This window comes from Polistes dominula, unplaced genomic scaffold, assembly GCF_049000335.1.
Source record: "Polistes dominula isolate Pdom_NZ unplaced genomic scaffold, Pdom_raw_medaka contig_23, whole genome shotgun sequence".
NCBI classification, from domain to species: Eukaryota; Metazoa; Arthropoda; class Insecta; order Hymenoptera; family Vespidae; genus Polistes; species Polistes dominula.
Window position 1 is genome coordinate 1,589,227 of NW_028300963.1, and position 22,311 is coordinate 1,611,537.

Genomic DNA, 22,311 nt, shown 5'->3' on the forward strand with positions numbered 1-22,311 from the left:
ATTTAACTCGATAAAATTTAATATCATTATTTATTTTATTTATTTGGATCGTTAACATAGCAACGACAGATTAGATTATTTATATTAATTAATGATAAATTAATATTTATATACGTCTTGTTAGTTGTCTTCTTTATAAATTTGCCGCCAATTATTTGAAATTAAAATGCATGTTTATATAGATTGGGTTTCTCAAAGTGGTATAACTGAATTTTGCGAGTTACAAATATTTTTGCAAAACTAAACAATTCCTAGATGCGCAACGATCGAAAATTCATTTGAAATCATCTAGATAAAATTACACGTTTAGTATGTTTTTGAGTTTGCGATAGTGAACAAGAATATAATAGAGAGATTTATATTCAAGATCGTAAAAATTTATTCTCAGATATGGACAGTTGTCAAGTAGACATTTAATAATCTCTGATGTTGACAATTTTCAAGTTGAACAGTCTCCATAGATTTGTATAGTTAAAGGTATATAATCTGTGTTTGTAATTTATATACGTTTGGGAATATTCAGGAAAGTTCAATGTAATAATATTTATTAACGTTTCATTCAGTTTTTTTTTGTTTTGTAATCATATAAAAGTAATGATTAAGAAAGTAAATTATACAAATAACGTTGTCGATTTCAATATACAAATCTTACTACAGTAATCATGGATGTAACGATCGCTAAAAGGGAAGCAAGAAAAAGACGAATTTTAGAAAATTCAGAACGTCGTTTACAAAAAATTACTGGTAAAAATGAACCAAATGAAATCGAAGGTAAAAAACTTAAACAATATATATTGTTAATTATAAGTATAAAAATAATTATAAGGTTATTTAAATAATCGTTAAGATTATCTCAATTTCATGATTAAAGAAATATTTTCATATGATTTATTTTATTGTATATAAGATTAATTAATATCTTTTCAGATCTGTCAAGTGAACTTAATCCATCAAATGTATGTTCAAATACATTAGACTTAGAAATAAATGGTATATCTGTAAACAAAAAACCTTTTGGGGATAAGAATGATACTTTATACTTTCGAGGTAAAGCGTAGTATAAATTTTAATTATATATATATATATATATATATATATATAAAAGTATAACAATTTTATTTATTATTTCTTTTTTAACAACATTTGTATGGTAATCCAATTTTCAATATCTTCATATAGGTGATATTGCTGTAAAAATTAAAGATAATAACAAGACGGAAACATATTGTGGCTTAAATGATATATTAAACAATTTTTATAACTGTAATGATGAAGCAAATGACAAACTTGATTGTACAAATAATAAGTCAAATTTAAATCATCTTGATTTTTGTAATGAAAGTACAGAATGTATGCAAGAGAAAAATGCAGAAACTAATTACCAAATGCAAATCAACGTATCCAATAAAAGTATATTGTCATATAATTTATTATCTAATCGCATAAGTTATATCGTGCTAGCAGTTATAACTAACATTCTATTATTCTTTAAAATGGATCATCTATTTGGGAAGGTATTGGTATTAAAATATACATATATTAACATATTATATTGTGTTTAATGTTTAATGTTTGTTGTGCATTATCAATGACTATAGTAATCTTTTAATATTTTGCTTCAATTTACAATTTTTTAAATGTAAATATCTTAAAATGCATTGCATTGTAATATTTTATTCTTTAATCACTTCATGATGATATATATTATTCGCAATGCGAGTATTCTCACAGCATACTCGCGAACGACATATTTATATCGAAAGGGTTAATGCTATTCAATTCTTTATCTTTCTTAATTAATTTCTTTATTTTATACTTTTTAGGTATACAATATATTCAATAATCAATGATTATATTTCAGTACATTCTTATACCGTATATTATTATGATGCTTGGACGTTTATACATTCTTACTAACATTCAAGAACCACAACATGGAAGTTCATTAATTGCTACTTTGATCTTGTGTAATATCAAGCCTGTGTTAACTTATCGAATTGCAAAAGCATTAAGGATTCTTACCTTAATCATTACAGATTTAGCATTATATTTATTCAGCTTTATTTTGATCTATTGTGGAATTACTTATTTTTTAAATTATTTAGATAATTTATTTGTATCAATTATGTAAGTACATAATAGAAAGACAATGTTTTGTTGAAAATTATTAGTAAGTAATTATGTATAAGTGAAGAGGAAGTAAAATGTTTTATAAAATAATATATAAACACATACACACATACACACATACACGTATACATATTATATATGATTTTGAGTAAAAATTATTATTCTCTTATTAAATAAATACGTAGATGCAAAGTAACAATATGTATGACAAAACATTTTTATTTTCTATCAACTATATTTTACATAATGTTGTGATTAATTTATATAAATGATTGTTAGAAATATTTCCAATATTTTTTTATCATATATCTAATTGAATAATATCAAGCATTGAAAAAATTAGGACAATGAAATATTATCTTATAAAAAATTAAATATTTGCTAAATTCCAAAATAATAGTTATAATAATATTGAATACATTAACAATACATTTCTTATCCTGACACATATTTCAAAATAAGATGAGTGTATATTATGTATATATTATAAACATCATATACTCAATTTTATATGTATTACAAATGTACCCAATGTTTTTCTGCACTTGCATCTCCATTTGATATATTTGCACATGGACAAATATTATCATTTGCAGTCTCTGTATATGTCCATTTTTATATATGTCTAAAAAAACTTGATATATTATTAATAAAATTGTAGTATATTTAAAGTTTTCTATATACAACATGCAGCATGAAAAGTAACTGAATAGAAAATTTATAATTAAATGTTACGTTTGTTTATCAGGTTTTATTTTTTTTTTTCGTGAATAAAAAAAAAAATAAAATAAAACAAATAAAAAAAAGTAGACTTTATAAATTTATTTATAATTAAAGATAATTATATATATATATATATATATATATAATATATCCATAGACACAAAAAACTTAAAAAATACTATCATCGGTAATAAACAAAAATTTATTATTAATAAATAAGGTACCAACAGCATAAAATCAATGTAAGAAGATAAAATGAAGTAAAGAATACATACTTCTTCATTGTATCCCAATTTTTGATAAAATTGTTCACTTTCTTCATATCAAATTTGAATTTTTCATTTCGTTCTTCAGGTTTTAAATGTATTTTATTATTGATTGGTAGGTAATCTACCAGATCAGCATTTTCACACTTATCTATTGTTAATAAATTTTTTTTATTGGCATGCTTCGTCAAATCGTTTGTAATAAATTTCAATGTAATCATATAAGTTGCAGTAGGAGACAAATCACGAAGTCGAGAACAAGTTGAAAGATGTTCATAAATTATTGAATTTTGTCCAGTAGTATAAATCAGTATATTTATCAAAGAATCAGGAACTTCTGTGCCCCGACCCACGATGTTATTATTATTAAATACTTTTGAAGGAATTAATATGATGCTAATAGCTTTTTCATTAGGTAGGGTGGGGCACACGATTCCCTACTTAATTTCCTCTCTTTGACTTGGATTTTCGAAAGTTTGTGAAAACGAAGACATATTTTGATAAGTCTCCTTCATCATTTTTTGCTCCCATTCTATTTTATCTTTATTATATTGCTCCATTAATGATGCTGCTTGATCTACAAATTGTTTTTTATCTTGTTCATTCAAAGTTTTCCATTGGATACTTAGCATTTTGAGAAATTCCTAAATGAAAATTTTTATATTAGTAAAATGAATCTCAAATCAAATAATAAATTTTCTCTCTCTTATTATTTTTAAAGAATAAACTTCATATTGTAAGATTGACAAATGATTATTCAAATATCAACAAAACGTACCCTATTATTAACGGTAGATTGTTGTGTGCTTTTAACATGAAGCATATATAATATAAAAGCAGATGGTGGTTTCTTTGGTTTTCCAGGTAATTGAGTAGCCTAAAAATGAAATTTGTTTAAATATATTTTCAATGATATAACGATAAATTTTTGTATTGATTTTATATTTAATAATTAATCACAATGATTTTTAATAGAAAATCTATTTTATTAATGTATTACTTACTTGTTTGTCTTTCTTTTTGTTTAAATTCTTTTTTGTCATTATATAATGTTCCCTTTGCTCAGGAGTTATTGTCTTTTCATATTCTACTATTTTGTTCATATATTCTTTGTATTCTATATCATATTCTTTATTTAATTTAAATTTATATCCTGGATCTTCCGAGGCCCATCTTTGAGATATAAGTTTGACAATCTCATTAGATTTATGTCCTGGATACTCACTAACAACCCTAGGTCTTATCTCTTTCATATATCTAAAAAATGGTGTTAATGGTCTTTTTGGTTTGTTCGGAAAAAGACTGTCTTCTACAAACTTTTTTGTTTTAGATGATATAAATTGATAAGAATTCATCGATAAACATCTGAAACAAATAAGTAGTTATGAAATAAAGTATCAAAAATATATCTTTATTATATATATATATATATATATATACATATATATACACATATGTATACATATATATGTATATGTATATGTATACATTAATAATCTTTTGGGTAAGAAATAATTTGAAGTAAAGTAATAAAAACATTGTTAATCAAAAAAGTTCTAAATAAAATGATAAAATATTGATATATTAAATATTAATAGATAAACAAATATATGTATTTTGGTAGAATTTATAAACCAAGCTCACAATATCATATTGTATGCTAAGGTATGCTAAGGTTAGAATTTGAAAGTATTATCTTTATGTAAGAATAATTCTAATACTTTCTTTATTCATAATATTGCATTACCGTTATTTTAACAAATATATAATATATTAAAAATGAATATACCTGGAATTTAAAAGATTAGTACAAGAACCAGGTGAAACTAGCCTTCCAAAACCCGCCATGATATTTTATACGTAGTGAACATACAATGTGCGTTTTCAATTTTTCTAGTAATTTTTATCAAAATAATTTAAATCCGTAATATTTTGCCCTTATTAGTAACACTTATTTAAATGTAATAATTATTATATATAACTATTGTAATTTTCAACAGAGTACCAAAAAAATGGAAGCGTGGTCATAGTATAATAGTCCATCAGACTGTTCTGTAATGTTATTGGTTAACATAACGGACATTTGAATTCAATTGGTCGTACAATTATTTGAAACTTATTTTAAATTGCAACAGTTTACAATTAATAGTAACTAAAACAATTATCGGGGATGACCCAATAAACAAATCGCTTCTTTATCAAGAAATTGTTGAAGCTATTACAATATAAAATCATACGATATTGTTAGTGTTATTTTAAAACATTTGAAGTAGTTGGAAAATAAATTAGTTTACCAATAAAAATGGCTTTATTACAAGGAAAGAGAGAAAAAGTAAGTATAATTTTTTTTTTTTAATTTATCAATATTAATATTTTAAATATTTTTTTGTATGTTTTTTTCTTCATCAACTATATTTTAAATAATATTTAAAAATATATTATTACACGTTTTATTCTCGATTATTGTATTTGTCTTTGTATTATTTATTGTATTTGTATTATTCTCGATTATTGTTTTTTTTTTTTTTTTGCAGTGGTGTGATCTATTAGAAAATTTGATTGAATGCCCGGTATGCTGTGAAATACCGCCAAATAATATTTTACAATGTGAGTTGGGTCATCACATATGCATATCATGTCGTTATAAATTAACGCTATGTCCTATATGCAACGGTAGATTTGGTTCAATAAGAAATTTTTTAGCCGAAAATATTTGTAATAAATATATAGAAATAATGGTTTGCATAACATTTTTTTTATAATTTGAGATATTAATCATCTATATTAACACGTTGAATTCTACATAAATTTCATATGTTTTGCCGTAGTGGCCAACGATTGTCAATTTAATATAAAACAATATAGTAACGCCGGTCACCGGTGACCCCCATAGCACTCAACGTGTTAAGTATATAGAAATAATTCGTTTCTTAACAAATAATATTTCAAATCATTATTTTTTTATAGGCGTCTCTAAAGATACCTACGATTAAAGAAGAAAAAGAAATATTAGAGAAAAAATTATGCATTTTTACACAAACAGAAAATATATCTAAAACATCGGTCTTAGTTCAAACAGAAAATGTATTATTATGCAACAACAAACAAACACAATGCAATATATATGAGAGAGAAACTCAACATGTATTAACTCCATACAATTTAAGGGCAAGCAGAACTTATTATTTTATTCCAAAAGGAAATTTTCAATGTTGTTTTACTTCATGTTTGATATCACCTTTACCTTTTAAACAAATTATGGAACATCTAAAATCGTATCATAATGATACATTTTATGAAGTATGAATACTTAATAATCACTTTTATGCAAAATAAAATAATTCTTTTTTTAATCTAAATACTGTTGTAGGTCGAAAAGACTTGGGGAGTTTATAAAAAAAAATTAGAACTAGAATATGTTTCACCGAAAAATTATGATTTTGCAATTAATATAATCAATATAGGTTTATTTTTTATAAAAATTAAAATTCTTCCATCAAGCGATTTAAAAAGCGAAGTCTTAATGGCAAATAGAGCTTCAATATGTAAACGTTATATGTTTGAAATGATAATTGGAAATGGACAAAAAACTGAAACGTTCTCAGGCTTGGTAAATTTTCTTATATTATAGTGATAATATATATTTAAATGAAATAAATTGTTTTCAATGGTGTAAAATATTATAATATAAAAAAAGTCATATATAATATTTAATAAATTATCTTAAAATAGGTGAAGTCGTGCAAATATGTCGATTCGGAAAGTTTGAAAGACTGCATTTACATAAAAAAAAAGAAAATGGAAGAAATCGCTGATGTAAATAATGGATCATTATTTGATTGCAATTTTATTATTAAGAATTTGAATTTAATGAAAGAAAATCATGATTCCGTGAATCATGAATAACCAGTTATTATACATTTCAGATAAATTACTTTATCATTATGTTATAATAGTATTAAGGTTTAAAAATAAAAACAGATGTTCCTTTGATTGCACTTTAAAGATTATGTATTTGAAAGTAATTTAGCATAATCAGTATTTTTGCTATAAATAAAGTTATTCATTTTTTATTGTGTTATTTAACAGGTTCTTCTTTTTTTTTGGTATGATTTTAATATTTCTTTAATGGACGTTTTTGACTATGTTTTCTAACATTTATTTCAATTACTGCAACAATTACTAAATTATTTATTTATTATTATTATTTTATAAAATCTACTTACTTTGTCAATGTCTTTATTAAAGTCTGTACATCTTATTTGTAAAGCATTATAATAGCAGTTGAATTTTTCTGTCTTTAAAAGAAAAATTATAGGAAATTTCATTTAAATAGATTTAAGTTAAGAGCTATACCAAATGTTTAAAATTACAATAATTTTATACCAAGTAAATTATAGTTCGTTACACAATACTTTGTTCACAGAATTTGTATTTCTGAAAATAAAGTACAATATTTCAAATGTGACAAACTAAAATGATCTAATGTGAATAGCTTTAATTATTATATAATATTAGCGTAACTACATAATCTGTATATTAATATAACATTGATACTCTTTCTAAAACCAATTGACATATTTAAAAAATGATTGAATTTTGTTTAAGTTAAATTTTTATCAATAGAAATGTGTTTTCATTTTTTGTTTACATCCCATTAAATTTAACATAAGCATCTTCGAACAGCCCCATGTGTTGTACTGGAGTTTTCATACTCACTGTTAATGCACTGTATGCAACTAATAGACAATAATGAAAATTACTTTTTTGAGCGTGTTTCATAACGCTCTGGACGTGTGATTTAATTTATCTACACTTTCCTTTTCTCCTCTGTATTCTTCTACATTTTTTAAAGACTTTAACACATGTTTGTTCAGTGTAGTGATCTTACCATAGTAACATTACTATATTTGTCTGATTACCTAACTGTTATGTTAGGTACAAAATCAGTTTCTCATTTGCTTCTTTAATAATTATAGAATTTTCCTTCAAGTACCTCCTTCACGCAATGACTTTTGTTGTTCAAGAAGTCGTTCCAAAGGAGAAGGTCCGGGTCCAGACCATAAAGACTGTTGATTAAGTCTAGTCTTCATTTGATCTTGACTTGAAGGATTAGATATTTGAGAACCAGAACCCCATGTATTGCCACTAAATAGAGAATAAGTATTTCCAGTTGTGGTTGATTGCACGGGCTTCTGATCCACCTATATAACAAAAGTATTTATATACAAATTTATAATTCATATTATGCTTGCTTTTATATAAATGATTACAAAAATGATGCTACATACCTCATATGCTCTAGAGTCTTCAAAATTACTTCCAGTTCCAAAATGTCTATCAGGTATAGAATTGTGTTGGTAATTGTTACTTGACATTAAAGATCTATTATTCATGTTCCCAGAATTATTAGGTACATTATTCCAATTTTGGAAAGTATCTGCAGTGCATGAATCCTTATGCATTTGTGTTCCTCTTGCAGCTCCCCACCAAGCTACTGGTGGTTGAGGAGGTTGAGTATCTTTCCACAAACCAAAGTCTGTAGATTCAAAATTTTGGTAAACTGGATAATTACTTGTAGACTGCTGCTGATTTTTAGGTGTAGCAATTTGATTTGAAAAAGGAAAGTCTACAATGTCAGTATTTTTGTTATACATTGTTGGCGATAATTGTTTTTGCGATGCATGGCTAAAATTATTCTGAGTATAAATACCCTGATTAAAATTAAGTTGATAATTTGTTATATTATTTGGGCTTAATGAAGTGTTTGGTATGCTTGTAATATTAGCAACTTGTAGATTTTTTTGATATGTATTCAATGTTGGTATTGTAGAAATATTGTTTGCAATGCTTGTCGCAGGCATGTTAATCTGATTTTGTGTAGATATTCCATTTGATCTTACATTATTTGGAATAATATTTGGTTGTTGAATACCTAAATTGTGATTTTGCTGTTGTCGATTTATGTTTATATTTTGTTGTAGACCAGTATTTGCAGTTTGTTGTACATACATATTTTGAGATATGTTTGGCATAATACTTTGCTGTGCAGTAGACGATATTCCTACATTTTGCTGCAATAATGAATTTTGAGGTACATTTTGTACCATTCTTTGAAGAAGTGGTCTGTTCTGATTCATGATATGCTGTACACCCAAATTTTGAGCCATTGCCGGAGGTGTTTTGTTAAGTTGTCCCTGTAGTGCATAATTTGGCATATTTGCTATGTGTCCAGACATAAAGTTTTTTGTAAATTGTGGATTCTGTACATTAAAAGATTGACTTTGATAACAAAGTGATCCCAAGGTTTGTGACTGCTGGCCAAATTGAGATAGGCCGGATGCTTGCAGTAATGTATCTGAAGATTGTTCTTGAGAAGGAACTTGATTAACCTGTGGTGCCGGTTGTATTTTTGTAGATTTTAATTGATTTGAATTGGTTATAGGTTGACTTTGGATTGCAACCGTAGCACATGGCATTAGTGGAAGTCTATTTTGAACAGTGCTTAATGTATTTGTATTCACTTTTGTTGGTTCTGTAGTTATTGGAATGTTCTTATTTCCTGTAGGTTTAATTGGAGAAGCAGTCGTAGTTGTTTTTACTTTATCACTTTCTTCTTCGATACATACTGGTGAAACATTTTTAAATGTAACTTGCTTTTGTTCTGTTTCTGCACGTCGCATTATAGCTTGCATTGCAATATTTTGCCTTGGTTTTCGAGTTGAAGGCAAAGAATTTAGCTCAACAATATTAGTATCAGTTGTATTACTTATTGAATCTCTATTTCGCTCTAAAGAGCCTTGTGGCTTTAGAATGCCTACTCTTCGTTCCTCTAATTCAGTTAAGTAAAAAGAATATTATAAAAATATTATACATACAATATATAATAAACTAATATACAATATTTAAAATCTCTTATAACTATAAAATAACTCACGAGCATTTTCTGTTATATCAATTTCTGCAGATCCTTTACTACTAGCTGATTCAGATAATACAGGACTAGCCGGTATAACTGGTTTTTCCTTACTTAAGCTGAGTTCCTCAAGTTCTTTCATTAACTCATTACTTGGACCAGTACCTTCACTCAGCGGTATAAATCTATTTGCTTCAGCTTGGTCACCCATTACAATGGCTATTAAGGGAGATCCATTAATTTGGTATTGCGTTAAAAAGTGCCCCAATTGAATTAAACGGACAGCACGAAGCTTATTTAATGTTGCGATGTCATCTACAATATCAGTATTTGTGAATTTTAAATTTTCAAAACTTTTTTCTAACGGTAGGAAGCCTTGCAAGTCCCGATCTTCTGGCAGTGGTACTTTAATATCTATTAAGGAAAACAAAATATGAGTTATTAATTGAATACTTTCCATTTACTATCTAATGATAATGTAACTTACATTGATCATATTTAAAATCCACAATGGATTGTTGCAAAGCATTTAATAGAACACAAAGACTGGGCCAAATTTGTAGTCTAGAAGTAAATGCTGTCTCTTCCAAAACTGTAGGATTTATGCGAATCCAATCAAGGCACAGTTTTACTTTAAAAAAATATATATATAGAATATAAATAAAATATACCTATATATTTCAAATATATAACGTGGAGAATAAAAATTACTTACTGGAAGGTAAAGCAAAATATTCAACAATGTGATTTTTGATAGTATAGACAGGTAACAACAATGCAGCTAAACTGCCAGAAATAAAATCTAAAATACAATTTTTAGCAAGTTTTTCATCGGTAGACAATTGGTCAGTTTTGAAGAATTCGGCTGCATCTGAAGCAATTCCTGTCGTATGCTGAAGAGCATATAAATTTATCACCAACATTTGTACAAGCATCCATGAGCTAAAACTTTCAGTAGCTACCAATGCTGTTAATGTCTCTGTTAATAATTTAACATATGAGGATGCAATTTTTAAATCTCCAAGATTATGTATAATGCCGTGAAGTTTTAAAAACACCGTCACATATTCTTGCGCACTTAATTTAGTTTTTCCTTCAATATTATAAGAATGATCATTTAATGCAGACGATAAAGTTTTCGCAAGATTAGCTGTTGCTACAGGAAATGGATGTTTCACAGTAACAGAACGTGCATAATGAAATACAGTTCCTAATTTATCTCCACGTGATGTTTCAAGAAGAGCTAATTGGTTATATGGCTGTCCACTTGTTGGTGATAATGATACAGCATGTCTGTAAAATAATTCAGCTTGTTGGCTTTCATTTCTGTAACGAGCAATGTCTCCTAAGTGTACAAGGCAATATTGGCACGCATAAAAACAAGATGATTTGTGAGGTGTTGATAATTTTTCAACAGCTTTCCATGGTGAAGTACAACCGTAAACATAGCCTTTCCTGAAATAAATTTGATTTATGCAATAAATATTTTATTGTAATAATAATAGAGCAATAACTACAAATAATATTATCTTATAATATTATAAGTCACTTTAATGTTAGTGTTATAATAATTACCGTCTGAATGGTAGATCTAAGTCAAAGGCTGTACAAATTTCTTGCAATAGTGTCAAATAAAATCCACTAGCTGCTTCTAAACACCAACTCAATAAGGCTTGAGATTCTCCACGTTTTGGATTTTTCCGATCTTTTGCTTGCGATTGCAATGTTACTATATAATTCTTAAAACCAAGATTCCAAAGCTCCTGTTCAACTTTCTTGTCCAAAGCGTACTCGAGATCCAAAATGAGTACTTGTTGATATATTTTTTGTAGTTGCTGTTGACACACCCAGGCATCATTATCATTCAATAGATCTTTACAACGTTGCACCTTATCCTTCAATGGTTCAGCTTTCCTGTATAATTAAAAAGTATTATGTTTTTAGCAGAGATGAGTATACAATTTTGTAAACATTAAATATATTTATATATATATATGAATTATTTCTTAAAAATACACATATGTTTCACTCTTACTTCAGAGCTTGGACAGCTGCTTTTAGGCCCATATTCTGTGCACCCTACTCTTAAAACTGATATGTTTCACCTGTTTAACATTCCAATAAAACATACATATATATGTATTTATATATATGTATGTATATCATCTGTTATTAATATGGTAAGAGTAATAAAAATAAATTTGGTTGCTTAATATATTATTGTGAAGATATATAGTTGTTCTGAAATCAAAATGTATTTCAGTTAGAAAATATTCTTATTTGCAATTATGCCAAGAGCATGTTTTTTTAATTTGATTTAAACAAATATACTTAACCAATATTTTACCGTTATTGATGATTACACTATTTATATCAAAAAACATAACATTAAAATGAATATTTAATAGTAATTAGATGTTAATCATAACTTTGGACGCGTATTACTACATTGTTTTTGTACTTTTTATGAATTGTCAAAAATGTTATTTTGAAAAAATAAACAGTAAAAAAAAGTATGCAAAGAAATTAAAAAAAAATGTTTAATAGTTAAAATTTAATAAAGATCGTCATATCGAATAAGTGCTTGTTTAACTAGTTTTAACGATATCATGGATGCTATGTTTACAAATAATAAATTTAGTAAGGCATAAAATATTGTGCTGCAAAAATCGACAAACATTAAATTAAAAAAGCATGTAAAACTTTAACATTTATAATATATCCATTATGATTATAAATTATAGGTTAATTTCAATGTGGCGATAACATATCTACACAACGAAACAATTAGATATTAAAAAAATAAGCACTCGATTTTGCCATATTAACATACAAATATTAGAAGCTTCGAAAAGAAATCCTTAGATTAATATCAAACTCACTTTCACATATTTACGTTAAAAAGAATCATCGTCAAATACACGAAATGACGGATGAATGTTCGGAGTGTTCCGTGTATTGAAAAACTGCGCCGCCCTTGTGACAGATTTTCAAGTTACTTTTCCTGGAAAAAGAAAATATTAGAATTGTTATATATATATTTCTAGTAATTATTTTGTTTATAAATTATGAAAATCATTGATTGTTTCTATACGTCATAATAGCAACATTGTTTTTTTTTAATATTTTTATTCTATTATATTTGTAAAACAATTTAATACTTATATAATTAATGTAAATATATATTTTTAAACGTGCATTTATAATTTTACTAAAATGTTTTATTCTAAAGTAAGATTTTCATCGAGTAATTTAAAATTATATAAATATTTGCAGAAACGATTTCAAAGTGTAAGTGTGATTCTTATTATTTTTCATTAATTTGCAAGTTTAGTACAAATATTCATATGTTTATATATATATATTATTTTGTTAAATACAACGTGTGTGTGAATCTATCATAGACCCATAGGCAACAAAAATATATTATACAATGTTTATTTTAAAAATAAAATCTTTTATACAAAAGTTCAATAGTATTATATTTAATATCTATAAATATTATAAGATATAAAAATATAATAAACATAAATAAGTATATATACATATATATATATATATATAATATTTAAACAGTGAGAAACAATATTAGTTTTACTTTTAGAATACTTCAACAACCAACATTACTGAAAATAAAAATGTAGATTTAGAAGCTAAACGAAAAGAAATTATGTCACGTGGTTTACCTAAGAAAAAACCTATCAAAGGTGTAAAACAAATTCTTATTGTTGCATCTGGAAAAGGTGGTGTTGGTAAATCAACGACTTCTGTAAACTTAGCAGCAGCATTAAAAGTTATAGAACCTAAAAAATCAATTGGCATATTGGACGCAGATGTTTTTGGACCTTCTATACCATTAATGATGAATTTAAAACAATCACCTTTGTTAAATAAAGAAAATCTTATGGAACCATTAATCAATTATGGTATCAAATGGTAAATAGTGATCATATATTAATAAATTATAATGTAATACTTAGAATCTAAATTGTGATCAGTAGATAAAATTGTTTGACTTTATAAATGGAAAACATTCTAATAGAATTAATGTCATAGTATGTCCATGGGATTTTTGATCGATGAAAAATCTCCTGTTGTTTGGAGAGGTCTTATGGTAATGAGTGCCTTAGATAAATTACTGCGTCAAGTAGCATGGGATCCTTTGGACTGTCTCATTATAGACACACCACCTGGGACTGGAGATACTCATTTATCATTGATCCAAAATATTTGTATCACTGGTGCATTATTAATAACTACACCGCAAAGAGCAGCTTTAGATGTAACACGACGAGGTGCTAAGATGTTTGAAAAATTAAATGTACCTGTTTCTGGTATTGTTGAAAATATGAGCTCCATTTCTTGCCCAAAATGTATGACTGAAATACCTATTTTTGGTAATAAAACAGAAGCATTAGCTCGTGAACTCGGTAATACATTGTTATCAAATATAATTGTAAAGTTATTATACATATAACTTGTAAATAAGATTATACAATTTTTGTACAGGTGTAAAAATATTACAAAAGATTCCTTTGCATGAAGATATTATGGATAGTTGTGATAATGGAAAACCAATAGTATTATCTGCTCCTAATAGTGTTCAAGCAGAATCTTATATAAAGCTAGCAGAAAATCTTATGAAATTTTTAAAAGAACAACCACTTATTGAAGAATGATTAACAAAAGGTACATTAACATTATTTATGTAATATTATTAAACTAATACTAAAGAGAATAAATGAATATATATTTATATAATTAAATAAGAAATGAAGAACTATTTATATTTTCATTAATTTGATTTTGTTAATAGAAAAATACAAAGGGGCAATAATAGTAGTATATTTGAACAGGTGAATCACAAATCTTACTCATTTCCCCCTCTATCTTACTCTTTTCATCTCTTCAAAAGTGGGGATAATAAAATATGTTGTAATATTTTTCATTTTGATGTCATATTGTATCTAGTTATGGTATTTCTTCGCACAATACAGAATTTACAATTGTCAATATTATCTTGGAAAAATTTATGTAAATTTATAATTTGACTAATATAATATACACATTTTCCAATAATACCAAAATGATAATATAGCTGATTATAAATTTTTAATATGTTTTTTTAAATGTGTATCATTGTTATTTATTTTATTTATTTTCAGCATCCAAAATGGACAAAGTTGCTACCAGTATACATTCTAGCGTGGATGCTGAAGTATTTGATGTTCCTATGAACGTTATCATTAGACCATTTCCTCCAGATGTTAATGAAGAAAAGGTTCAAAGTTTAATAAATACTTTAAACAATCCAGAAACGGAATCTTTAGTACCACCAATTGATATATTATGGATTAAAGGCAGTGAAGGTAATAAATATATACTAAAATATGTATATTGAATGAAATGAGGTTAGAAACAAAATAGCTTTTAAATAGTTATAAGTATATTAACAGTTGTAAATTCTGTATAGGCGGAGATTACTATTATTCTTTTGGTGGTTGTCATCGGTATACCGCTCATAAACGAATTAACAAACCGTTTATAAAAGCAAAATTAATTAAATCTACTGTAACAGACTTGCGGGCCTATCTTGGAAATTCTACTCCTAATCTGAAATAAATATGACATAGAAAAATGTAAAATTGACAACAAATGTTTTTACAATTAATTTGTAAAACAGTATTCATACAATTATAAATAAGTGTATTTTAAAACTTATCTTTATAAAATTTTACAGTAAAAAGGAAAACACGTATATATCATATATTATTTTTTATATTATCTTTTTGTGCTTAATCTACATTTTAAAGTTACAAACGTTATTACAAATTTGTTTTTTAAAATTTATCAATGATTAAATCTATAGAATAATATTTGTAAGTATTATATTATGTACACGTATAAACAAAATGGATTTGCACTTAGGCATATTTACAAAATTTCATAGTATTAAGTAGTATCAAATTTGATAGAATGACATGATCACCATCGAATGATGATAAAGCATTCTAATTACACAAATTGTCATTATTATGAAATATAAATATATGCGTATATATATTAGTCTATTATTTAAATACGATAAACTATATACTATTAATTATAAAGAACAAGAAATGTAATAATTATATTAGTTCTGTTTATTATTATTATTATTATTATTATTATTAACGAGATATATCTTCTTTTATATATACTCTACAATATTGTAGAAGAACATTTTGTATTATTTAATAAACTCTACTAATAAATAATGCAAGTTTTTGTAAGAGTGCATTAATGCAATATATATATATTTATTATTTATATTAAATTAGGACGTCTCAAAAGTTTCTTGCTTTTTCTTACTAACAAGGAGAGGAATCTATGAGATATATATATGGTTATATAAAGAGTAATGCCAATATGCATATCAAATTTCATTGTAATGTTGGATTTTCCTTATAAAATTTTGAACCTTATAAAGTATACGCACATTGTCTGAACAATTATAATACGACTCATAAAAGTTGTCATACAAAGTATAGTTTGTGAATATAAAGTAAAAAACTTTTGGGATGCCTTAATATTCTATTCTATATATTATGCACTTTCTTTATATAATATTTTAGAACAGTTAGTTATCTATATTTGTGCAGAAAATTGCACTAATTTTTATCATGTGATATATTGAAACACATGCAAGTATCTTATTACGTATGGTGTATAATGTAAAGACATTATGAATATAAGATAGTTTAATGATAATCATTAATACGAAAATTAACGCTAATGATAAGAAATATTTTTTAATTAAAAAAAATCTGTTTTTGTTTTTTTTTAAATTTCTATTTTTAATAATTTCTTAATTATTATTCTTTACATTATCCAAACGAAATCCAGTAATAAATTTTTCTTTTAAAAGAAGATTTGTATCTTTACTGTGATAATGTTCTTTAGATCTTTGAGTATAAGTTTCCTTTAAGTTTTTTGTATTCAATACATAAGGATCATTTTCTTTTATAAAATAAGGTTTGTGTGTTCTAGATATATTTACTGTTGTTGCATCCACATCATTTGCAGTTTGGTCCTGATTGGTGCTATTTCCTGATTCATTACTTTTACGCAAATGAAAAGGTATGACAGATTGTTGTAAATGTAATAATTGAGTATTTGTTACCTCACAATCAATTTGCATCATAGTAATGTGATTTGCAGGAGTTGAATAAGTTTCTAAAAAAGAAAACATTTTTGTTAATTAATCACTCTTTTCATTCATTTTCTAGATATATACATATAAATACAAGAAAATAAATAGAAAGAAAACTAAATATTTACCATTCAAAGGAACAGCAGGAAGGACAAGTGCCATTTTTGGTCTAGATGTGTTATTTTTTCTTGAAGCTGGCAGTAATAAGTGCTCACCGCTGAACCATACAACATAGAAAGTATCATCCTTTCTTCCTAATGCTTCGAATAAAGAAGCATGTTCTCTGAGAATAGGAGAAAATACATCAACTGCGTTAGTATTTGATGTATGAATATTGTTAATCTTATGTGTATCTTTTGATTTGATTTTTCTTGAATAACGATTTCTGTCATGAACTCTTTTCTTTTCTATAGATAATTTTGGCAAGATAACTTTTCCTAATAAATTTTTATTTAATTCAGTTTTGGTTGGTGTTGTCCAATTATCACGATCAGACTCTCCGCCTATCCATCGTCTTAATTCGTAATCTAAACGTATTGATTCACTCTGATTGATGTACATAGGACACATAGGATGATGCATTGTCTTATTTTTGTCATAATCATCTCCAAGTTCTTCGTCAATACGTGTATCAGGATTTGCCCATAGTAAACTTCTACCATGTCTGATATTTGGTAGAACTGTTGGTAAGTCTGTTGACATACTATTTAATTCCTTGTTGGGTGGAAATATATTTCTACAAGTAAATGAAGTTATGCAGATATTACTTTCAATTTAAACAAAAATTTAACTGTTATATTATAAATACTTACACTAGACCATTAAAATTAAGCGACACCATCAAAATTATTCCCAAAAGGAAAACAGCATTTTTCTTATTTACATTAAGATTAACGTTTCCAAATTTGTTGTTTTCTTCAAATGCTGATAGCCTATTTTTCAAAGCTAAGTTTTCCTATAAAGACATAAACAATAAATTATTATTAAGGTACCATTGAAATTACTTCTTGAAGACATTAAAATTATTCAAAGTCAAATGTAATAATAATATGTAATAAAGTTAGTCAATCATTCTTACAGTTTTAAGCTTGTTATTTTCCTCTTGAAGATCACTTATTTGTTTTTCCAGAGAACAAACATATTCTTTTTTCTTCTTTCGTGAAAGGCAAGCAGATTCTCGATTTTTGATCATTCTTTGTTGTCTCTTTAAAGCTTTCATTTCACATTCTTGCTTACCAGAGAGATTATTAAACTCTAGCATTTCATTTTTGATAACAATAGGAGTACAATTTGATGTCTCATTTTTGATAACAATAGGAGTACAATTTGATGTCTCATTTTGTATAACAATAGGAGTAGAATTTGGTGTCTCATTTTTTACAACAATTGATTCACAACTCACTGGTTCATTTTTCACAATAATAGAGGTATGATTGCCAGTTTTATTTTTGACAATTACAGAAGCATTGGGTACATTAACTACGGATTCTCCGTTCGATGCATGAAGATTAGGTAATGTATTGATAATTTTTATATTATTTTGCTGCTGTAATTTAATTCCGTTATTTTCTGTCTTTATATTATTTAATGACGTAGATTTCACATTTATTGGCCCACGTATTTTAATAGGTTTTTTTAATGATAACGGATCTATTTTTAAAGGATATGTTTGATTTTGTTTTGCTTTTTGTGCTAAAACAGCAAAATCTTCAGCACTTAATATTATAGTTTTTTGAGGTGGTTCTGTAAAAATTGTAATACACATATTAGTACTAAATACATATGAAAATTGAATATATAAATATAAATTTGTAATTTTGAGCTTATTATAAGCTTTATAACCCCCGGACTACGAATTATTTCAACCTAATATAAGACAGCATTTTTCAAAACTTGCGCCAGTATTTCATTGAGCGCAGTACCGGAATTGCTGACTTTTCCGTTCAGCCGGCAGCGAACAAATGTTCCTAAAATACAGGGTGATCCCCGACTTCACGCACTTATGTGCTAGTTACTTTTTTTTTCTTTAAAATGTTTTAACAAATTTCATTGAAATTATATTTTACTATATCTCATTAAGACTACATTTATTGTTTAACTTTATTACTGTCGGTCCGAGGAACTGACGCCGGTCAAACGAAAAGTATAGTACCAGTCCCCAGGGATCAATGCTGACCACGTGGAAAATTCACTTCCGGTCCCCGTGAACTGGCGCCGCGTTCAACGTGTTAATGCATACTTACAAACCCTCCCACTTATTACTCGAAATTCTAAAATCTACTATCCCTTAATCGTCCAAATGGACAAGTCTTTTAATATCGCGTTAGAAAAGGGGGTGTGGATGAATTATTTATATTCTTACCATCACCTCGTGATATAACTCGGGTACTACCCTTTGGTTGAATGCAAACACGTTTTGCAGAATTATCACTAGCGACTTTATACTTAGTAGTTTTTATTTCTTGTGAACTAAGAGGTATCAATTTTACTGGTTGGACGATAGGCGAATGTGTTACAGTTGGTGGAGATTTTGGAGAAGAAATATATGGTGGTGAAATAGGTGGTGTTTCTAATGCGACCTAACAGATATGTAAAGACATATGTAAATAGAATTTGAAATCATATAATAAATTTAGAATAATATATAAAATTTATTAAAATACCTTTAAATCTGTTGCTTGAAGATTAGATAAAACGTCTTGTTGCCATTCAGATACACTTGATTCTGAATGACTTGGACTAGAGAAGGGAAGTAGATGTGTACGAGGACTAAATGGTTCCAATTTATATTCAGAAATTCCATCTTTTGAGTCTAAATCTAATAATAAAATAAATAATAAAAAAATATGTCATTTGTTCTTGTATTTCAAATGAAATTTATTTCATAAAATTACCTATCTCCTCTTTGACGAAACACGTGCTGAAGTCTTCTAACATTTTAGAAGAAGATTCTGTATTTTTGTCTACATCTTTATTGTAATTTGGACTGTAAGATATGTCATTTAATATGTCATCAGATAAAAGAGGTATCCCTAATTCAGAGCTTAGACATTGAAGAAAATTATCGCCCAAGGAATTACTGTCATCTGTAAAAATATACATCAAAATATATACAATATATACAATTGTATAAACAAAAACAAATTGAATATGTAGTTACTTTTAAAATGAAAAAAAAAAAAACAGAAAAACAGAAATTAGGAAAAATAAATATTTCAATTTAGGAATGCGTAAAAATTGGCTCGCCTACGATCTTGACTATTTAAATCTACATTCTCTTTAACTGTTTAAAATTCGTTACGAACCGGTACATACCATATATGGAAAGTTGGAAGAATTTATTTTTTGAGAATATTTAAAGAAGCAACTTTTGTACTGCGATTATTAGGATGATGATAATAATATTAAAAATTACATCTCAATTTTCATCGTGATTAAAAGATAACAGAATTATCTACAAGATTTTGTTTCGTGCGTATAAAAATAAATATACGCGTATAAATAATTCATCATAAATAAATTGTTCTTATTAATGTTTCGAATAATAAAAGAAATAAATATTTTCTGTATTACTTTATGCACGATTGAAATATGTTAAGTTGAAAGATTATCTATGATTGTAATAAATATACATTCGGGTAACGATATAACAGGCAACGTGCTATACTGATAAGTCTCATGCTTGCGATAGTTGAAATTAGTATGCATCAAGGTTGTTGCTATTATCTGTATATTTGGAGAAGCGTAAAACATATGTATTATACGTAAATACAAAAAAAAAAAAGAAAAAAAGACAGTAATTGTGAATAGTTTTATATTCAATATTATATTTAGAATTATTCGATCTGTAGATTTATTTTTAATTTATTAATTTGTAATTATATATTATAATTTATATTAAAATGATTAAAATTAATTTTATAGCAAATCTTATTTTTTATTTGTTTTTATATATGTGTATAATAATAATAACAATTAATAAAAAATAAATGTAATTATTAGATAATAGCTCATAGTTAAATGTTATTATACGTGTTATATATATATATATATATATATATATATATATATATATTATTATTTATATAAGGAAAGGTTAATAAATTAAAATAAATTGTATTTCTTGAACAACATTTGAAATTTGTTTATAATCATTGTAATAGAGAAAATGAAATGCGATCGAACGGGTTGAACATCCTTGTAATTTAAGCTTTCAGAGAGGTCAATAACCTTGGCAAACGATCTTCATAAATATAACCTCAATCATATTCAAATTAAAATAAACGTAAACGTAAATTAAGAAAAAAAAATTAAATCAATGTTACTTATTAACAATTACGAATCATCACAGTTATTTATATATTTTTTGATGAAACTTTTAAATTAACGTAACAAAATGATAAATATTATTTGTCTCAGAGATTTGAAGATTTATTTATTATTAAGGAATTATTTTAATAATGTGTGTTCGATCATGTATAGTTTCATATGCAATATTTAAATATTTAATCGTACGTGTAAATATACATTTGATTTAATTTTAGAATACGTACTGAAAACTAACTCATGTCAGGAGTGTCAAACAATGACAAAGAGTAATGAATCGCAAGAATTAAACGTCAACATATAATATTATTCAATACTGATTTATTTAACGATTATCCTTTTATTTAAAATGATTAGTTATCTATAAATTCATCAAGGTAATAATACATGTTATGCATAATACACGTACCAAAAATATTAAGTTCTGGAAATATTTGAAGTTCGGACTCCACAACATCGTCGCATTGCGGATCTTGTGTTACTAGCATTTTCTTTAAATTCTCTTTTTACTATATCGTTTATTTTTCTTTACTATTTTATAAAGAAAAACTTTTGACTCAATGAATACACCTACAGTAATAATATACACTCCGTTACAACATGAACGTTTCCGGTTCACTCCTATAGAACTAACAACATATATGCAGTTCAATATCAATACACATATATACATGTCAATTTTATCAAACTATGTAAACATAAATAAACGAGTTAAAAAGATAGAATACCATCCTTGTCAAATATCATTCGATATAATC

The 22,311-nt window shown here is 26.2% G+C and overlaps 7 protein-coding genes across 9 annotated transcripts; 4 read left to right on the plus strand and 3 right to left on the minus strand.

Annotated features, from left to right (window-relative positions):
• The first annotated feature begins 238 nt into the window (after positions 1–238).
• Positions 239–2,206, plus strand: LOC107065272 (uncharacterized). Of its 2 annotated transcripts, XM_015318799.2 has the most exons (5): positions 239–477; positions 658–771; positions 928–1,047; positions 1,180–1,514; positions 1,862–2,206. In XM_015318799.2, the coding sequence occupies exons 2-5, from the start codon at positions 663–665 to the stop codon at positions 2,129–2,131; spliced, it is 834 nt and encodes a 277-aa protein (XP_015174285.2). In that variant the 5' UTR covers positions 239–477; positions 658–662; the 3' UTR covers positions 2,132–2,206. The 2 variants fall into 2 exon arrangements, with proteins under 2 accessions (XP_015174285.2, XP_015174286.2); XM_015318800.2 differs by lacking the exon at positions 239–477 and having other exon boundaries at positions 484–771.
• A 914-nt stretch (positions 2,207–3,120) lies between these two features.
• TFAM (mitochondrial transcription factor A) lies at positions 3,121–5,091 on the minus strand. The gene is made up of 4 exons (XM_015318796.2): positions 4,909–5,091; positions 4,124–4,484; positions 3,898–3,996; positions 3,121–3,763 (listed from the first exon to the last, which is right to left on the minus strand). Exons 1-4 carry the CDS (start codon positions 4,965–4,967, stop codon positions 3,557–3,559), a joined length of 726 nt encoding a protein of 241 aa, XP_015174282.1. The 5' UTR covers positions 4,968–5,091; the 3' UTR covers positions 3,121–3,556.
• Positions 5,092–5,266: 175 nt separating this feature from the next.
• LOC107065268 (uncharacterized) lies at positions 5,267–7,218 on the plus strand. Its single transcript, XM_015318794.2, has 5 exons — positions 5,267–5,451; positions 5,654–5,857; positions 6,087–6,419; positions 6,490–6,729; positions 6,852–7,218. The coding sequence occupies exons 1-5, from the start codon at positions 5,422–5,424 to the stop codon at positions 7,023–7,025; spliced, it is 981 nt and encodes a 326-aa protein (XP_015174280.1). The 5' UTR covers positions 5,267–5,421; the 3' UTR covers positions 7,026–7,218.
• LOC107065266 (uncharacterized) lies at positions 7,210–13,026 on the minus strand. Of its 2 annotated transcripts, none has more exons than XM_015318792.2 (8): positions 12,918–13,026; positions 12,071–12,140; positions 11,611–11,949; positions 10,751–11,490; positions 10,523–10,666; positions 10,057–10,449; positions 8,411–9,951; positions 7,210–8,323 (listed from the first exon to the last, which is right to left on the minus strand). In XM_015318792.2, exons 2-8 carry the CDS (start codon positions 12,100–12,102, stop codon positions 8,108–8,110), a joined length of 3,405 nt encoding a protein of 1,134 aa, XP_015174278.1. In that variant the 5' UTR covers positions 12,103–12,140; positions 12,918–13,026; the 3' UTR covers positions 7,210–8,107. The 2 variants fall into 2 exon arrangements, with proteins under 2 accessions (XP_015174278.1, XP_015174279.1); XM_015318793.2 differs by having other exon boundaries at positions 12,869–13,002.
• An 87-nt stretch (positions 13,027–13,113) lies between these two features.
• Positions 13,114–15,359, plus strand: LOC107065269 (NUBP iron-sulfur cluster assembly factor, mitochondrial). The gene is made up of 5 exons (XM_015318795.2): positions 13,114–13,326; positions 13,640–13,971; positions 14,092–14,465; positions 14,545–14,724; positions 15,201–15,359. The coding sequence occupies exons 1-4, from the start codon at positions 13,252–13,254 to the stop codon at positions 14,712–14,714; spliced, it is 951 nt and encodes a 316-aa protein (XP_015174281.2). The 5' UTR covers positions 13,114–13,251; the 3' UTR covers positions 14,715–14,724; positions 15,201–15,359.
• Positions 14,798–16,096, plus strand: LOC107065271 (sulfiredoxin). Its single transcript, XM_015318798.2, has 3 exons — positions 14,798–15,069; positions 15,201–15,404; positions 15,509–16,096. The coding sequence occupies exons 1-3, from the start codon at positions 15,009–15,011 to the stop codon at positions 15,655–15,657; spliced, it is 414 nt and encodes a 137-aa protein (XP_015174284.1). The 5' UTR covers positions 14,798–15,008; the 3' UTR covers positions 15,658–16,096.
• On the minus strand, positions 15,796–22,223 carry Atf6 (bZIP_ATF6 domain-containing protein ATf6). The gene is made up of 8 exons (XM_015318648.2): positions 21,963–22,223; positions 20,122–20,313; positions 19,891–20,045; positions 19,590–19,806; positions 18,306–18,970; positions 18,040–18,182; positions 17,356–17,963; positions 15,796–17,250 (listed from the first exon to the last, which is right to left on the minus strand). The coding sequence occupies exons 1-8, from the start codon at positions 22,039–22,041 to the stop codon at positions 16,883–16,885; spliced, it is 2,427 nt and encodes an 808-aa protein (XP_015174134.2). The 5' UTR covers positions 22,042–22,223; the 3' UTR covers positions 15,796–16,882.
• Positions 22,224–22,311: the final 88 nt, after the last annotated feature.

Excerpts from the sequence above, each read along its gene's own strand:
- LOC107065272 (XM_015318799.2), top strand. The coding sequence starts at position 663 with ATGGATGTAACGATCGCTAAAAGGGAAGCAAGAAAAAGACGAATTTTA. Across the intron at positions 772-927 it reads TGAACCAAATGAAATCGAAG|ATCTGTCAAGTGAACTTAAT; the intron begins GTAAAAAACTTA and ends ATATCTTTTCAG. Across the intron at positions 1,515-1,861 it reads TGGATCATCTATTTGGGAAG|TACATTCTTATACCGTATAT; the intron begins GTATTGGTATTA and ends ATTATATTTCAG.
- LOC107065271 (XM_015318798.2), top strand. The coding sequence starts at position 15,009 with ATGGTATTTCTTCGCACAATACAGAATTTACAATTGTCAATATTATCT. Across the intron at positions 15,070-15,200 it reads ATTATCTTGGAAAAATTTAT|CATCCAAAATGGACAAAGTT; the intron begins GTAAATTTATAA and ends ATTTATTTTCAG. Across the intron at positions 15,405-15,508 it reads ATGGATTAAAGGCAGTGAAG|GCGGAGATTACTATTATTCT; the intron begins GTAATAAATATA and ends AATTCTGTATAG.
- Atf6 (XM_015318648.2), bottom strand. The coding sequence starts at position 22,041 with ATGCTAGTAACACAAGATCCGCAATGCGACGATGTTGTGGAGTCCGAA. Across the intron at positions 20,314-21,962 it reads TCCAGAACTTAATATTTTTG|ATGACAGTAATTCCTTGGGC; the intron begins GTACGTGTATTA and ends ATATTTTTACAG. Across the intron at positions 17,964-18,039 it reads CTTAATTTTAATGGTCTAGT|AAATATATTTCCACCCAACA; the intron begins GTAAGTATTTAT and ends ATTTACTTGTAG.
- LOC107065268 (XM_015318794.2), top strand. The coding sequence starts at position 5,422 with ATGGCTTTATTACAAGGAAAGAGAGAAAAA. Across the intron at positions 5,858-6,086 it reads ATAAATATATAGAAATAATG|GCGTCTCTAAAGATACCTAC; the intron begins GTTTGCATAACA and ends ATTTTTTTATAG. Across the intron at positions 6,730-6,851 it reads CTGAAACGTTCTCAGGCTTG|GTGAAGTCGTGCAAATATGT; the intron begins GTAAATTTTCTT and ends ATCTTAAAATAG.
- LOC107065266 (XM_015318792.2), bottom strand. The coding sequence starts at position 12,102 with ATGGGCCTAAAAGCAGCTGTCCAAGCTCTGAA. Across the intron at positions 11,950-12,070 it reads GCAGCTGTCCAAGCTCTGAA|GAAAGCTGAACCATTGAAGG; the intron begins GTAAGAGTGAAA and ends TTAATTATACAG. Across the intron at positions 9,952-10,056 it reads TGATATAACAGAAAATGCTC|AGGAACGAAGAGTAGGCATT; the intron begins GTGAGTTATTTT and ends TAACTGAATTAG.
- LOC107065269 (XM_015318795.2), top strand. The coding sequence starts at position 13,252 with ATGTTTTATTCTAAAGTAAGATTTTCATCGAGTAATTTAAAATTATAT. Across the intron at positions 13,327-13,639 it reads TGCAGAAACGATTTCAAAGT|AATACTTCAACAACCAACAT; the intron begins GTAAGTGTGATT and ends TTTTACTTTTAG. Across the intron at positions 13,972-14,091 it reads ATCAATTATGGTATCAAATG|TATGTCCATGGGATTTTTGA; the intron begins GTAAATAGTGAT and ends TTAATGTCATAG.
- TFAM (XM_015318796.2), bottom strand. The coding sequence starts at position 4,967 with ATGGCGGGTTTTGGAAGGCTAGTTTCACCTGGTTCTTGTACTAATCTT. Across the intron at positions 3,997-4,123 it reads ACAAAAAGAAAGACAAACAA|GCTACTCAATTACCTGGAAA; the intron begins GTAAGTAATACA and ends TTTCATTTTTAG. Across the intron at positions 3,764-3,897 it reads AATCTACCGTTAATAATAGG|GAATTTCTCAAAATGCTAAG; the intron begins GTACGTTTTGTT and ends ATTTTCATTTAG.